General features: G+C 41.8%; 1 protein-coding gene across 2 annotated transcripts; it reads right to left on the reverse strand.

Moving 5' to 3' along the window:
- Positions 1 to 388: 388 nt before the first annotated feature.
- On the reverse strand, positions 389 to 1,471 carry LOC129490126 (uncharacterized). Of its 2 annotated transcripts, none has more exons than XR_008660175.2 (2): positions 1,304 to 1,451; positions 389 to 797 (listed from the first exon to the last, which is right to left on the reverse strand). XR_008660175.2 is itself a non-coding variant. In XM_055293600.1 (2 exons), the coding sequence occupies exons 1-2, from the start codon at positions 1,298 to 1,300 to the stop codon at positions 730 to 732; spliced, it is 348 nt and encodes a 115-aa protein (XP_055149575.1). In that variant the 5' UTR covers positions 1,301 to 1,471; the 3' UTR covers positions 389 to 729. The 2 variants fall into 2 exon arrangements, 1 of the variants encoding a protein (XP_055149575.1); XM_055293600.1 differs by having other exon boundaries at positions 1,021 to 1,471.
- Between the last annotated feature and the right edge of the window lie 14,189 nt (positions 1,472 to 15,660).

The raw sequence follows: 15,660 nt of genomic DNA on the forward strand, positions 1-15,660 counted from the left end.
AAATGGCATGTCAGCAAGTTTAGTGTGCCACAAATAACTCCTAAAAGGCACAAAACACTCCTAGAGGCCCACCTTCACACATGAATGGTTGGTCCATGGAATTGTGGCATGGCTGTTGGAGAGTGTAAGTTTTTCTTTACAATGAACAAAGGGAAAAGGAAGAGACATCTGGGTTTTCAGCATAATCCCAAACACCTCCTAATTATTTTCCTGGGCATTTGATCCCTGAGATACAAGGACCTTCCCTCCATCCCTGCCCTGTTCCAAAGTACCTGTAGAGCAAGGTGAGAGGGCAGTTAGAGGATGGGTGGGGTTGGGTCTTAAGTGCGGTCCCACAGAAACATAATGTGAACCACATGTGTAAATTTAAATGTTCTTTGTAGCCACATTTAAAAAAAGATTTAATTCATGATACTTTATTTCACCCCATACACCCAAAAATATTCTCATTTCAATATGCAATCAATGTTTTTAAATGATGAATGAGCCAGTTCACATTCTTTTTTTCATACAGTCTTCTTTACAATGGAGTGTGTATTTCCCACTTGGAGAACATCCTGGTCTGGCCTGGCCACACTGCAAGCGCTCGGCAGCCTCTTGTGGTCAGTGGCTGCCCCAGTAAGCAGCACAGCTACAGAGGCCCAGAAAAACCAACCCCAAGAGCGTGGATGTTCACTGCCTTCCTTCAACCACTCCAGGCAGGTGCGTCCACCTTTCCGCCTCATTTCCTCACCAGGGCTGCAACTGCGGAACAGCCTTTTCTCGGCAGCCTGACTCAATGGCCGTGTGTTGGGTTTCTGTAATCATAAAAATGACCACAAATATGCATCCGGAAAGAGGAATGAAAACTCCTCTAGGCCCAAACGGTAATGGCAGTACTAGGTCATCTTTCTTGGAGACGGAGGTGAAGGGAGGGCAAGGGGCCCCTGGGGAAGGAAAGAGGGGGCGGGCGTGGCATCGAGTGCGAGGGCGGCGGCCTAGCTGCACCCGCGAACTTCCCCAAACCTGCCGCCAGGTCACCTCGCGGCGTGCGGGGTCCCTGGCAGTCGGACGCTGCAGGGTGGCTGGTTTCTGGGGCTGAGTCTGGCCAGACACAAAAGAGGAGGGAAGGGAGAAGGAGACGGAGACAAAGGCGCGGGGGAGGACGAGGAGGCGCGCGCAGTCGCGGGGCGAAGCGGGGATGCGGAGGGGGCGCGCGCAGCCTGAGGCTCCCGGGACCGGCGGGCGGGAGCAGGCGGAGCCGGCAGAGCGATTTGAGTATCAGGCTTTGCCACACTCGGGGCGCCGCTGACAACTTCATTACCTCCGCATATAAAAATGACTGCCGGGGAATGCAAATAGCTCGCCCGTCTCAGCCGCCTGCCCCCATTCCGCCGCCGGCTGCAGGCAGAGGCCCCGGGAGCCGCGGCGGCCGGAGGCGCAGACGCGCCCTGTCCAACATAATGAACTGCTCGGCCGCGGCTCCGCCCACGCCCCCGCCGCCGAGCCGGGCCGGGAGGGGGAGCCGGCCAGGTACGGGAGGTGGAAGGAGTGGGCGGCCGGGCGCGGCTCAGAGGCCGCGCGTTGCTAGTCAGTGTCGGCGCAGGCCCTGCCTCTTGACTCTGTCATCCAATTAATGCCATGAAAATGCCAGGAAACTAGAGTGCTCGGTGGGTTCCGCTCGTGACCGCGAACTCTGACGGAAAAGCGGGACCCCCGGCCTGCGTCCCGTGCGCCCTGGTGGTTAAATTGGACGCCAGCATCCCAGCGCCCCCCTCTCGCCTCGCCTGCAAGCCGGCGGCGGGTGTGCCGCGCCCTGCTCCCCAAGCCTGCGGCCCCCGCGGCCACCGGGACGAGGCTGCGTCGCTGTGCGGGACCCGCCTCCCGAACCCTGGGCCTTGCTGTGCTCCCCGTGTGGCCACCGAGGCAAGCCGCGTGCGGGAGGGAACGCAGGCTTCACGGCGCCTCTCTTCTTGCCCTGGCTCGCTCCCTGGCAAGAAGTCACCTCCTGCCTTCTGATAGCTCCCCCTGTCACATTTGGGCCCCTTGTGAACTTCTCGAGGAGAGGAGCTAGGTCACTTTTATTAATAGCAACAACGACAGTAGTAAACATCTGCTGAGGACTATTCTATGCAAGGCACTATGCCAACTGCTTTACCTACATGTTTATCACAGCGATCTTACTGCTCTCCTGGAAATCCAGGCTTAGCAAAGCCTTGCAAGGTGCCCAGGATAACCCAGCTAGGGTGGGAGGGAGCACAGATAAGAACCCAGGCCCCTCAACACTCTCAATCACTCTGCAGTATTTTCCGGGTCCTTCTTACAGCTCACACAACTGTCCAGCACTCCTTTCTCCCCCGACCGCCTCACCCCCAGCCATCTTAGGCCGGGCCAGCCCCCCGCCCCCACCCCCACCCCCACCCCCACCCCCACCCCCACCCCCTCCCTTTCCTTGGCCCAGAAGTAAATCCTAGTCTAAATCGGTTATGACCAACCCCTTCCCTTGCCCAGGCATTGGCTTAGAAAAGAGCATGTGACCAGTCCTGGCCAAGGCCAAGCCAGGGGACATCTGTTGGGGTTTTCTGGGAAATGCTTCCTTGCTGTAAAAAAAGACACCCATAGAAGTGATTCCATTTTCTTCTGTTGTATAATGTGTATCCACCACCTGGCAACCACGGAGGAGCCAGGGAACAAAGTTAGTCTTTGCAGAGATTTACAGGGTTAAGTGAGCTAACTCTAGGGTTAAAGTTTAGGAGAATCATGTTTTAGTCGTATCTCTACCTGCGATGAAGTCATGCTGCCTCATGTTTATTCAGGGACATATTTAAAGTTAACTCCTTTTTGAAATGAGACAAGATATAAAGATGTAAACAAAGGAAAACTCCAGAAATTTGGTCTTGTCTCCATTAAAGAGTGTCTGTTTCTAGGCACTTCAGTGGAACCTCTCACTTCCAGCTTCTCTTCCTGGGCACTCACCTCTAACTCATTCAGCTTTTTTCCCTCAAAAGTAGCTCTTTGCCTACACAGGCAAGGCATCTCTTCCCTCCAGGAACATCATAACCCCCCTTCTAACCATCCTGCACCCACACACCCGGGCGTCTGAGCTTGACTGCCTTTGAAGTGTTTACTGGCCTTCAAGTAGTCTCTTTGAAGAATTTGCATCTAATTTTGAACTTAGGGAAAATCAGGCATAACCAGTCACTTACTAGTTTCCTTGGCAACTGCTTTAAAACAGAATCTGAATTGGAATGAAGATGGATTTTTATGGTTTCACTAAAATCATACACACTTTTCATGAAAATATACCAAAAAAACTATAAAAATATATACATACTATATGCTTTATTCATTTATCTGGAATCAATACACAGTAACTAACTCAAATATCTCTGTTCCCCACTGCTGAGGAAAGGCACCCCACACTCCCTTAGCAAGACATTTAAGACCCTCCACAATCTGCACCTAACCCAGCTCCAGCCTTATTTGTCTACTACAGTACATCCCCAAATCATGCTATTGCATTTCCTCTCCCATGACATTCTCTAGAATGCCCTTGAACTTCATGTCCAACTGTTCAAATACCACCGGTCTTTCCAAGTCCAAATTAAATATCACCTCTTCCAAGAAGTTTTCCCATTCCTCATATATAATGACACAAATTGAGTTACTGTTTATTTTCAGCAATATTTAGCATATTTTATTTACTGATACCCAGTATTGTTAAAATAATGCACATTTCCTAACAGTTGGGGGGCTTCAATATTACCATGCAAACAATTAAAATGAATAATAAATATTATACTCCCAACTTAAGGCTGAGCTGTTCTGTCAGATGTTATAAAATAAAGCTTCATACGCTGCTTGTTTTTCTTAGGATAACTTTGATTTCAGTAATAGAAAACCTGTCTGTAGTAGCTTTAAAAATGAAGAAAATGGGCCGGGCGCAGTGGCTCACGCTTGTAATCCCAGCACTTTGGGAGGCCGAGGCGGGCGGATCACGAGGTCAGGAGATGGAGACCACGGTGAAACCCCGTCTCTACTAAAAAAAAATACAAAATATGAGCCGAGTGTGGTGGTGGGCGCCTGTAGTCCCAGCTACTCGGAGAGGCTGAGGCAGGAGAATGGCGTGAACCCGGGAGGTGGAGCTTGCAGTGAACCGAGATTGTGCCACTGCACTCCAGCCTGGGCGACAGAGTGAGACTCCGTCTCAAAAAAAAAAAAAATGAAGAAAATGTAGTATCTCATGTAGGAAGTCCCAAGGTAGCAGATGCTAAGTTTGGTTAATTTAGTGGGTCAAAAATGTTTAATGTTGTGAAGTTTTTCTCGTCTTTCCGAAACTCTGCCATCCTCAGCTTGCTGACCTTGTCCTTAGCTAGTTCTCCTCAAGGTCTCAAAATGGCTGCCATCATTCCAGGCATCATTTTAAGACATGGCAAAGGCCAGCCAAAAAAGTTGACCGTTCTCTAATTTTTTAAGAGTGGAGAAATTATACCAAAGATCCCTCAGATCTTTTCTCATTGGCCAGAACCAGGGTACGCGACTATCTCTAAACTACCACTGGCAAGGGAGGCAAGATTATCAGAACTGATGACTAATCAGGATTTAGCCTTGAATTATACTGAGGGTAAGGGGAGCGGTGCAGGAGAGCAGGGAATTGACAGGACAGGCAAAACAAAAGCTGAATTTTAGTCAGTTTCCCAGTCATCAATTTCTGCAGCCAAACTATCCCAAAGCTTAGTGGCTTAGAAAATTTTTTATTTTTTCTCTAGAATCTGGACAGGGCAGCTCCCAAGGAATAAGGAATGAGGGAGGATGGCTATTGAGTAGGCACTAAAAGTATCAGCAACTTTTTTTTTTTTTTTTTTGAGACGGAGTCTTACTCTGTTGCCCAGGCCAAGCTGGAGTGCAGTGGCACGATCTCAGCTCACTGGAACCCCTGCTTTGCTGGTTCAAGGAATTCTCCTGCCTCAGCCTCCCGAGTAGCTGGGATTAAAGGCGCATGCCACCACGCCTGGCTGATTTTTGTATTTCTAGTAGAGACAGGGTTTCACCATATTGCCCAGGCTGGTCTCAAACACCCAACCTCAGGTGTCCCTTCCACCTCGGGCTCCCAAAGTCCTGGGATTACAGGTGTGAGCCACCACGCCTGGCCAGTATCAGCGACTTATGATGGCTTTTTATTTGAAGATCAAAACCAATCATACTTTGATTATTCTTACATTGGTTCCTTCTACCAAAAAATAGTGTTTGAAAAAATGGTATATATTGATTTAGTTGATAGCAAACTGATTGGCTGAATCCAATTGATATTTTCTTAGGGTGCAGCAAAATATTTGTTCTTTTGCTCTGCTTTCTCCCCACTAAATAACTAGCCATATTATGGATCCCACATAGGATTTTTCCTTTAACAATATGAATTCTTGACTGAATTAAGCCATTTTTGCCCTAAGTTCTTTAGTTTGTAGACATCTGAGAATTAAGTCAGGAGAATAGCAAATAATTATTTTGATTTAGCAAATAATTTGATAACTGGATTATTCACCATCAGAATATTCCTCTTTGAAAACGTGTAAATCACAGACATGTTTGAAGATAAAATTATTAGTCATTCCCCTCTCGAAGGCAGATAGGAAAATTGTAACATGTATTCTTTGTTTTGTAATGCCACTTCATTATCCTAAATAGGCCTTCTAGTTCTCTTTTAATTTATATATATATATATATATATGAGGTGAGAAAGTTCTTAAGTAGTGGCTAAGTCATGTCATTTATCTGGAGTCAATACACAGTAACTAACTCGAATGTCTCTGGTCCCCACTGCTGAGGAAAGGCAGCCCACACTCCCTTAGTAAGACATTTTTAGTCATGTCATTTACTAAAATACCACATGGACTTCCTTTTGTCATCATATCTTCCATCTTCTAATAAATGTATAAGTGTCTATAGAACAATACCTGGTCAGATGATGAATGTTCGTACCATCATACTATCCCTTTCTTTTCAAGACACTCATGGAACTACTTGCACAAAATCTGATGTATTCCAATACCATCTCTGTGAATCATAGACCTTTAAAGCCAGAATGACAGTTCTCTAATTTGATAGGCGAAGAAACTAAGGCCCTAGAATTTAGAGAATTTTCTGGAAGTTACCAGACTAGTTAATGACACAGGGGGATCTCATTATCTTGTTTCTGGTTGTTTGCCCCTTAGACCGTACATTGGTATTAATGATTAACATGAAGTACAGACCTAACTCTAACCAGGTTATGAGTCAGATTCTTTAATATGGAGTTGGTAGCACCCACTCAACCAGGTCCCTGTAATCTCCACCCCAACATACCCAGAGATCCCATCAAGTCTCATTCCCAGGTACCTGAGGTCTCCTCAAATCCCTGTTTCATTACCTGTGCCAGCAGCCCAGGCAAACCCGGAGTTCACGGAAGGTACTTGACAAGGTGCTTCTTTCCGTCCCCATCGAGCTGGGGCAGGCAGGGGAAACAGGAGACAGCTGGTGATGCATCGCCTCCTGTCTATGCACCTTCACAGTGAATTTAAAGCTGAATCTTCAGATTCAAATCTGACAGTTTAATCATAAAGAAAGGTTTTTCTTCTCAAATGTTAATTGAATTTCCCCCCTTAAATAATTGTTTGGATTTAGAAACCCTGAGGCCTGTATTTTTTTAGTGTGGAATTATTCCATTGGCAGCATGCATTCGAATCCACAACTCATGTTTCAAATCATACATTTCTAAAAAGAGAAACCAGTGTGCTCCAATTCACTAATACTTTTAAACGATTAAAAGACAACTAAGAAAATGAAGCCTAACTATGACTATTTGTAGCCTTCCTTTTCTTCAGCCAACAATTGCTGTAATCCGCACTAATGAGGTAGACTGTGTTAAGAATTTTCTTCACTTAACATTTCTCATTGTTAATAAATTTTGCGCTGACAACTATAAAGTGAACACTTTGGATTTATGCACCTAACCTAATTACATATGCCGCATGTACGCATTTCATTATTTACTTGACAGATTCATTCCTTGATATAATAAATAATTAAACAAGAATCAAATATTAACAATCAGATACATGTTAATTCTCCTCAAATCTGTAGAAACAAACTATATTTTTATCTTCAGTTCAACAAGCACTGATTAAAATTTCTTCATTAGGCAAATTTCATAAGCAAAGTTCTTGGTCTACTTTTCTTACTTTCACTGAAAATTAAGCCTGGAACAAATCATTCCAGGATTACTTCATGGAAAAAAATAAATGTAACAGTATTTCTAGCAAAGCCATTGGATTTGTAATCTTTCATGAGCACTGCTGTATCTTATATATGAAACATTAATCTAAGTGTTTGTTAGGAATTCTCAAAGATGATCTTATTATAAACCAGAAGCCAGTACCAAATTGGTGGCTAGTGGTATATTACCAGAGATGTCTTGTGGGATAATGGTTTTAACCAAACAATTATTTTATAACTTGTTTAAAAAATAATTCCATGACATTATGGATAATGGTAAAACTCAATTTGGGCTGAAAATTTACACTGAGGTCAAAGTATAGCTGTTGCTTTTTGCACTTTAATGAGCTAGCTTTAAATTTTTTTATTCACATATATCAACATCTTCATTGATCAAATTATTCTCACATTTTATCAAATTTGCTTTGATAGAGGATACAATTTCATCATTTAAAAAATATTAAAGATTCATAGATAGTCACATTATTCATAATGCGAGATTAATGCCAGGCTGACAGGTTTTTGTAAAGATCTGACTCTTTTTTTCTAAGTGCCTATACCATATCTATGTGAAATGTACCTCTGATGTTGCATATTGATTACCCCTTCTCTTCTCTTCTAATGCTAAAGAGAGAATATTATGAAATGATTGTCAGGGTTAGTGTGTCTGTGACCTACACATGTACTATTAATAATTTATGAGCTGATTTGAAATACGGCACCAAGAAATCAACTGAGGACCACAGCCGCTCCCAGGATGACACAGACTCTGGGTTGACAGCATATGTGCCCAGATTTTGAGGTTCTATTTGTTAAAATTCATAGAGAGACACAAATTCTTTGAGTGCCAGAGTTAACCGAATGGAAGGAAACCACGCTTCTTTGTTAGAAATTTCAAGTAGCTACATTTATCTCTTTTCATCCAGTCCTTTCTGTGACATGAAATTTCCTTTTTAAATTATTTGATCAGGTTGTCAAGTTAACTCATAGTGTCCATAAACACTGGAGAAGCTAAATTCAAATAATATGGAGGTATATATAGCAAAAGATCAGGTCTTTCGTCTTTTTTCCCCCATGCCTTCACACTCAGAGGTTGTCCGGTGTGTATCCTTCCAGACTGTTTTCTGTGTTCCTACAAAGACAGAGGAGGTGGGGAGAGTTCCCACTATTCTCAGAAATGGTCTCACACTCTTCACACAGTGCTGCAGGCTGCTTTTTCCACTCAACAACATATCAAAGACACTGCCCACATCAGCACATAACATTTGTAGCTCAACTTTTAAACAACAATGTAGTGTCCCATTTTAGAGGTGTCCTTTGGCTCATTTATCCATTCCCTTATTAATATATTCGTAAGCTGTCTCAGCTTTTTCATGATTTACAATGCCACATATACTGAACATACATACTTATGCACTTGCTCAACTATTTCACTAATATAGAGTCCTAGAAGTGTAGTTGCTAGGTCAGTAACTGATCGTTAAATATCCTTAATCCATTAATTAAGCAAGGATAAATAAATATTCTTACTTAGGATTTAAATAATGTAACATTACATTAACATATATGCTCATAATGTTTAAGTTCATTTCTATAAAAAAGTTGGCTGGGCTCGGCAGCTCACACCTAGAATCCCAGCATTTTAGGAGGTTGAGGTGAAAGGATCACTTGAGCCAAGGAGCTCAAGACCAACCTGGGCAACATAGCAAGACCTGCCTCTATTTTAAAAATACAAAAATTAGCCAGGCGTGGTGACATTTGCCTGTGGTTCCAGCTACTTGGGAGGCTGAGGTGGGAGGATTGCTTAAGCCCAGGAGTCTGAGGCTGCAGTGAGTTAAGATAGCACCACCACACTCCAGTCTGGGCAAGAGAGTGAGACCCCATCTCTTTAAAAAAAAAAAAAGTACTTTTTTTAAACTTTAATAAAATTGAGTAATTTTAAAAATTAGTTATATTAATTTCATGTGTGAGTAGCTTTATACAAAGCAAACTAAAGTCTAAGTTTTTTTAATGCTTTAGCAATATGTTATCAAGCCACACATCTATATATATTATTTTTAAATCATTGTCCAAAGCAGCCAGTCTTCATTTTAGCAATACTACAAATAACTAGCACTTGAAAAGTGTGTTTATAGAGATTGACAACTGTTAAACTACCGAATGCTTTTCAAAATATATTTTAAAAATTTTATGTGTGAAAACATTTTGCGTAAGAAGTCTAATTATAAACAATGCTGTTATGTTTATTTCAAATCATCCCAGGCAAGTATATTTGTAAAATTCTCTTCTTTTCACCTAAATTGTTTTAAGCCTTCTACAGAAAGTGTAATGGTTACCCAGTGTGTCTGTCAAGTTCTATTATATGAACTAGAATATGCTTTCAGAAAAGATACCTCGCATCCGATGACAGGCACTTCCTATCTGCTAGGATTCATAAAAATTGGAACACTGATCATTTCTTGTAGAGATTTTCTTTAGCAAGAAGATAAAGGGAAACCTCGTTATGCCAAATGACTTACTAGTCAAAAGTAGCCAGGACATTGAAACCTGGAAACTAGTTAATGGTTTGTAACAAGTCAGAAATAAAGATGTTCAACCAAGAAAATGACATTAAGCAGCACTGGCTACAAGAGAAAAGAGCAGTCTGTCAGAATCACGCAAGGGCTGTGGTGACAGGTAGACAATAAAATGGGATGACACGGGTTCCTCTCAGCAGGGGGTTTTAGCTTTCTCTTGGGAGTTTCCATGCACTTCCTTTGTAGGAAACCTTCTCTCTAAAAATGGCAACAGGCCCCTTGGAGGTCTTATTAAAATTCTCCCCGTGTTATAAAGTGTGTTGGATAAGGCAGATGACAGTACCTGAGCAGTTAATTCTTCATTGTATAAAGGAAAGTAGGAACAACAGTCACACCAGGAAGGTAGCTAGGTGGCTGACATAGCCCAGTAATATTGCACAGTAGGCATTGTGGAACAGGAAATGAGTGAGAGGGAAAAATCCGTCCACAATCCCACCTAGGATGGCAGACAGCAGGAATCCAAACAGAAGCAATATCATACATATGAAGATTTCATATTTAGATTGGTATCCATTATATCTGCAAATGAATTTCATATGCTAGTTTAAATCTCCATAGTGGACAGTCCAACAGCATCATTAGGATGAATATTGTTTTCATTTTTAAGAAAATTTTCTTTCATTCACTTTCTGCCACTAAACTGCAGCTATAACAGTGTATCTCTGCCTACCTCATTATGGGCCATAAAGGATATGCCAAGAAAGAATGAAAAGAAAGCAAAGAACCCAGTGATTGCCCAATGAGTTCCTTAATATCCGTAATTTCAAGGGCTTGATCTCTACTTTATCCACAATAATGCTATTTCAGTTTTTTACTTAACCTTGTTTCAACACAAAGTTAAATCATTTCATATATGTTTATTTAAAGAGTTTTAATGCCACTAATTTCCAATAAAGTAATAGCTGTTAGAACAGTCTTTTTTCTTATAAACCATTTCTCTCTAAATCTATTCCCAACATATTTTAAGCTGTCTAACAAAATAAGCATTTCATAACCTTTTTCAGCTAAATTTTTTTTTCTACTAATGTCATTTCAACCAGGGGGAGGTCTGTATTTTCCACACTGCACTTCTACATTTAAAATTATTTCTGCTCTAGATTAGCTGTCCCTTAGTGAGCTACGAAAGACAAAATCCTAGCCTCTTTAAGCCCATCTTGTTTGACAGCATGCGATATTTGCATGAAATAAAAAACGAATATTTGTTATTTTTATACAAGCTGTCAGCACAAGCTTAAGTTGTTTAGAAACCTATTCAGACAAACAGAATTGGTGTTTACCACATGATATATGATGAAGGGTCAACAATACGTAAAATCAAAATTATTTTAAAAGAAGAAAAGAATTGGCATGCTTTTTGTTAGACAAGGTCTTGTTATATTATCTGGGCTGAATTTGAATTCCCGGGCTCAAGCGATCCTCCTACTTCAGCCTCCCAGGGAGCTGAGACTACAGGCATGCACCAGTGCGCCCAGCCGATATGCATTTCTTAAACCAAAGGTGATCATGTTGTGCCATAAAGTACATAGTACACTGACAATTAAAACTTCTTTGTTTACTTGTTTGTTTAAGAAAGCATGGACTTAATTCGAATTGCTCACTTACCAATGTATTAACTTTAGGTCCACCACAGGGATAGGTATAAGAAAATGTTCTTTGTTACCCTAAAAAGTTGCCAATTAAAGTTGCATTTCAGCTCTTTTCTCCAGGGAGCTTTCTGATAGCTAATAGGAACATATTCTGAAGTCAGGCAAGCTGAGCATTCCTGATATCACTGCCACCTAATCAGAGACACTGAGTTACCACCTCCCGTTGCCCAACAGAGTCACGCTTCTGCTTATGAAACTGATGACTTCTGAATATGCAAGAGCGGTGATTTACCACAGGATGCTTTCAGGGACAAATGTACTTTCACTCCACCTCTAGAATTTGCACTGTCATGGCTGCCCTGGGGAATGCCTCCAGCCTGGGGACAAATTTCACCCACCCCTAGATCCACTCTGTCCTGTAGCCACAAGGACAGAACTTGTTCTGCTTCCTGTGGATGGTGTCCCATCTGCTGAACACACATTTTAACACATAAACTCTATTTCCAGGAATAATACCTATTGGTATTAACAAGAAAATAGCATTTCTACAAGATTCTGTGAAAAGAAACCCTGTCAGTGCCACTCATTCTACCTTCAAAGACAAGTCCCTGTAATTACTTTCTCCTTATTTCCTTGTCTGGCTAAAGCAACAAGATCAAAAGAACCTATCCATTTTCCCCACATACCTTCCAAAATATGCGTTTGCTTTGCAGTCTGGGATCAGAAATTTCATTATCTGTATTTGTATTAGTAATTCACTGCACAAAGAGAACAGAGGGCAGAGAAAGAGAGCACGAGTGGAAGCAAACATCACAGACAATTGTATATATGCAAATGCTTGCAAATTTCTGCCAGCATCTCCCTATCTACAACCAAGCAACATGGAAGTCTATTCATCCCTCCAGCTTCTTTGCTGCCAAATATGGTTGTGGTTTTGGGAAAAACATTCAGAAAATGTTGAACTTTCAGCCACCAGGACTAAATCTAACTCAAAACCTACAACATAAAAGGCTAATGCATAAATAAAATCAGTGACTTTCTAGAAAGACTTGGGATATGCAACATTCTGACTACAAAGGATAAAAAATAAGATTGGCTTGCGAGGGGGGTGGAGGAAGGAAGGGAAGGGTTGCATGCAGCTCTCCAGCCTCATTGACAGAGAACTGAAATGTTGCATCTTGTCTGTCTGGGGTTGTGCATTTGCATAAATAGCCTAAGTAAGAAGGGGTATAAAAAAGCTGAGAACAGTCCTGATAAAGAAAATGCCCCAAATTCAAATTCATAAATGCAAGTGCTCATTTTCAAATACATATACATAGTGTTTGAAAATGACAGCAAGAATTATCATGTATTTTGTTTTGTCTTGAAATCAATTATTCCCAAACAATAATGGTTTATCAAAATTTTTCATGACTTCCTTTATTTGTAGATATTTATTCTACCGACTGCAAATCACTGATAATGGTAATAATTCACACATGTACATGTCTTTCACATATAATAATTTAGTGCATCCTTAAAATTATGCTTTGAGGTAGGGTCAGTATTATACCCATTTTACAGGTAAACAGACCAAGGCTCCGAAGTTTAGAGAGTTACTCAAATTTACATAACTAGTAAATTAGTAAATGGCAGGACTGGAATTCAAACCCTCATGTTTGACTCTGAATCCCAAGAGCCTCCACACCATGATGCTGTGCAACATTAACGAAGATGTAATGGCCTCGGACATATTTTGCCCCTCAGCAACATTTGACCCTGCTGGCTGTGCTGCTCTGGAAGCCCTCTGCTTTCCTTATTCTTGGGAATGGCTCTTTGATTTGTCTTCTGCCTCTTAGATTGTCTCAGTCACTTCCAGGGTCTCCTCTTCTGAGGTCTTCTGTCTACCCTTCTCTATCTCTGCCATCAGTGAGCAATCTCACTCACTTCCACTCCTTCATTTATTCATTCAACAAATGTACTTTGAGCACCTCCTATGTGCCAGGCACTAGTCTAGGCATGTGGGATACCACCATGAACAACAGCCTGTCTCCCTCCTCAGGTAAAGCTTATATTGTCATGCGGATGCAGAGGACATAGATAAAAACAAATAGATATCTATTTAGATACAGGTGATTGATGCTATGAGAATACAAAGCAGGGAGGAGAGATGGGGAAGGTAAGGAAAAGGGAATGAAGGAGATTGCAATTTGGGGTCCAGGAAGGCCTCACTGAGATAACATTTGTGGAAAGATGTCCTTCATCAATTCTCCTCTCAGAAAATTTCTAAATGTTCCTCTCTCCCTTTCGCCCTATTCCAACCTCACATTTTCACCTCTGGCATATCATCTCTTCCTGTACCCACATCCTGGCTACACCTGAATTCATCCTCCCCTTCTCTTCCTCCTGCACCTCTTCCTGTGCTTCCCACTCTAAGTAACAGCACCACCATTCTTTACACCATGAATATGCACCCAGTCAAGAAATATATAAGGGGCCCCTTCTAAGTGAATGCACTATTGTATTCTAGGTGCTAAGAGAATACATTGGTTTTATAAGAGCTATTTTCTCCTTGAGAAACCATATAGGGTATTAGAAACAGATCTGATTCTGTGTTCAATCCCACCTTTTCCGTTAATTAGCAGTAGGTTTATCTATACAATGAGAATAATTGTACCCACTTTCTATTAATGTTAAAGTAGTCCCCCCTCATCCAGTGAGGTATATTCCAAGACCCTCAGTGGATGCCTGAAACCTCAGACAGTCTGAACCACGTATACACTATGTTTTTTCCTATATGTGCATACCTATAATAACATTTAATTTATAAATTAGGCACACTAAGAAATTAATAACAATAATAATAAAATAGAGTGGTTATAATGATATACTGTAATAAAAGGTATGTGAATGTGGTCCTTTTCTCAAAATATTTCATTGTACTGTACTCACCGATTTTTGGACCACAGTGGATGGCCAGTAACTGAGACCTCAGAAAGCAACTGGGGGAACTACTGTATAGGGATTAAATGCAACTGCACAGGTAAAGTCAGCAAGTGAGCGAATGAATGAATAAAACAGTGAATGATATGCTTACTGCAGTGCTCGACATGGGAAATATCCGACAGTTTTAAAGGATGTCATCAGGACCCACTCAATTCGTCTCTCAGCTCAGTTACGTTTGGTGTGGGCTCCATTTTCAGGCAGTGGCAATATGAGCTTCCCAGAGTTCCAGGCTTTCATCCTATCCAGCCATCCCAGAGGAGGAAAGAGTTTCTTTTCTCAACAGAGAAAAGATCATTGGTTTTGACTGGGCATGTGACCACTTATGAACCCACTCATCACTTGGGCCAGGAAAATGCAATTACTCTGATTGACTAGACTTGGGTTACACCCCCCTGCGGGGATGAAGGTTGACTCAGCTCCACTCAAACCACAGGGACTGAGAGTGGAGAGGGGTGGTCCCTGAGAAATATCAAGGGTCTTGCAGGAAGAGAATGGATATTGGGCAGGTAAGATAATGGATGCCCACTACCTCCAACTATGGCACCTGATTCATTCTGTCTTGCATTATAGTTAGATGTTTTCATGTTTGTCTGCCCTCAGACTGAGAGTTTCCAAGAACAGGGGCTGAAGGTTTGTTATCATCTATCTGCTGGAGTACCCAGCTCAATCTTCTGAATATAGTACATGCTCAATAAATGTTTTTAACATGAATTGATTCATTACACTAGTGTAAACTATTTCTTCTTTTGCATATTTTAAGTTCTGTGGTGTCTTGTTCTCTTCTTATTACAGGAAAATACATAAAGTCTAAAACACACATACACCTTATAGCACCTTAAAAGACAGGTTTCCAACAGCAGAAGCACATAAACCATCTTCATAATTTACACATATATTGACTTTCTCTCCTCTAAAACCATTAACTCAGCTAAGTTTACACAGGTGAGAAAAAGAGCAAGAGCGGTAGTGCCTTTCTAAGCCACTTCATCTTGCTATTCTGTTTTTGTTTGGCAAATGCTGAATTTGCTGAAAATGCAAGTGCATAAGATTTTCAAGACTTGCACTGCAGCCCTCGCAAGGTGTCAGTATGCACTGGGCATCAGCTGGATTTGACTACGGTGTAGAAATGTCCTTGATCTTCCTCTGAGCCATGTGATTTCAACCTCTATGGCCTTTTTCAAGGCTACCTCCTCAAATCCTGTAATCCCAAGCGTGGCATTCTCTCCTTCTTCCTGGGTACACGGCTGCCCAACTAGAGACATGTCCCAGCCTTGCTTGTGTCT

This window comes from Symphalangus syndactylus, chromosome 9, assembly GCF_028878055.3.
Source record: "Symphalangus syndactylus isolate Jambi chromosome 9, NHGRI_mSymSyn1-v2.1_pri, whole genome shotgun sequence".
NCBI lineage: Eukaryota > Metazoa > Chordata > Mammalia > Primates > Hylobatidae > Symphalangus > Symphalangus syndactylus.

Bases quoted from the DNA above. Each gene is read 5' to 3' on its own strand.
- LOC129490126 (XM_055293600.1), bottom strand. From the start codon at position 1,300: ATGAAGTTGTCAGCGGCGCCCCGAGTGTGGCAAAGCCTGATACTCAAA. The intron at 798-1,020 runs GTGACCTGGCGG...TTATGATTACAG, and splicing joins GGGACCCCGCACGCCGCGAG to AAACCCAACACACGGCCATT.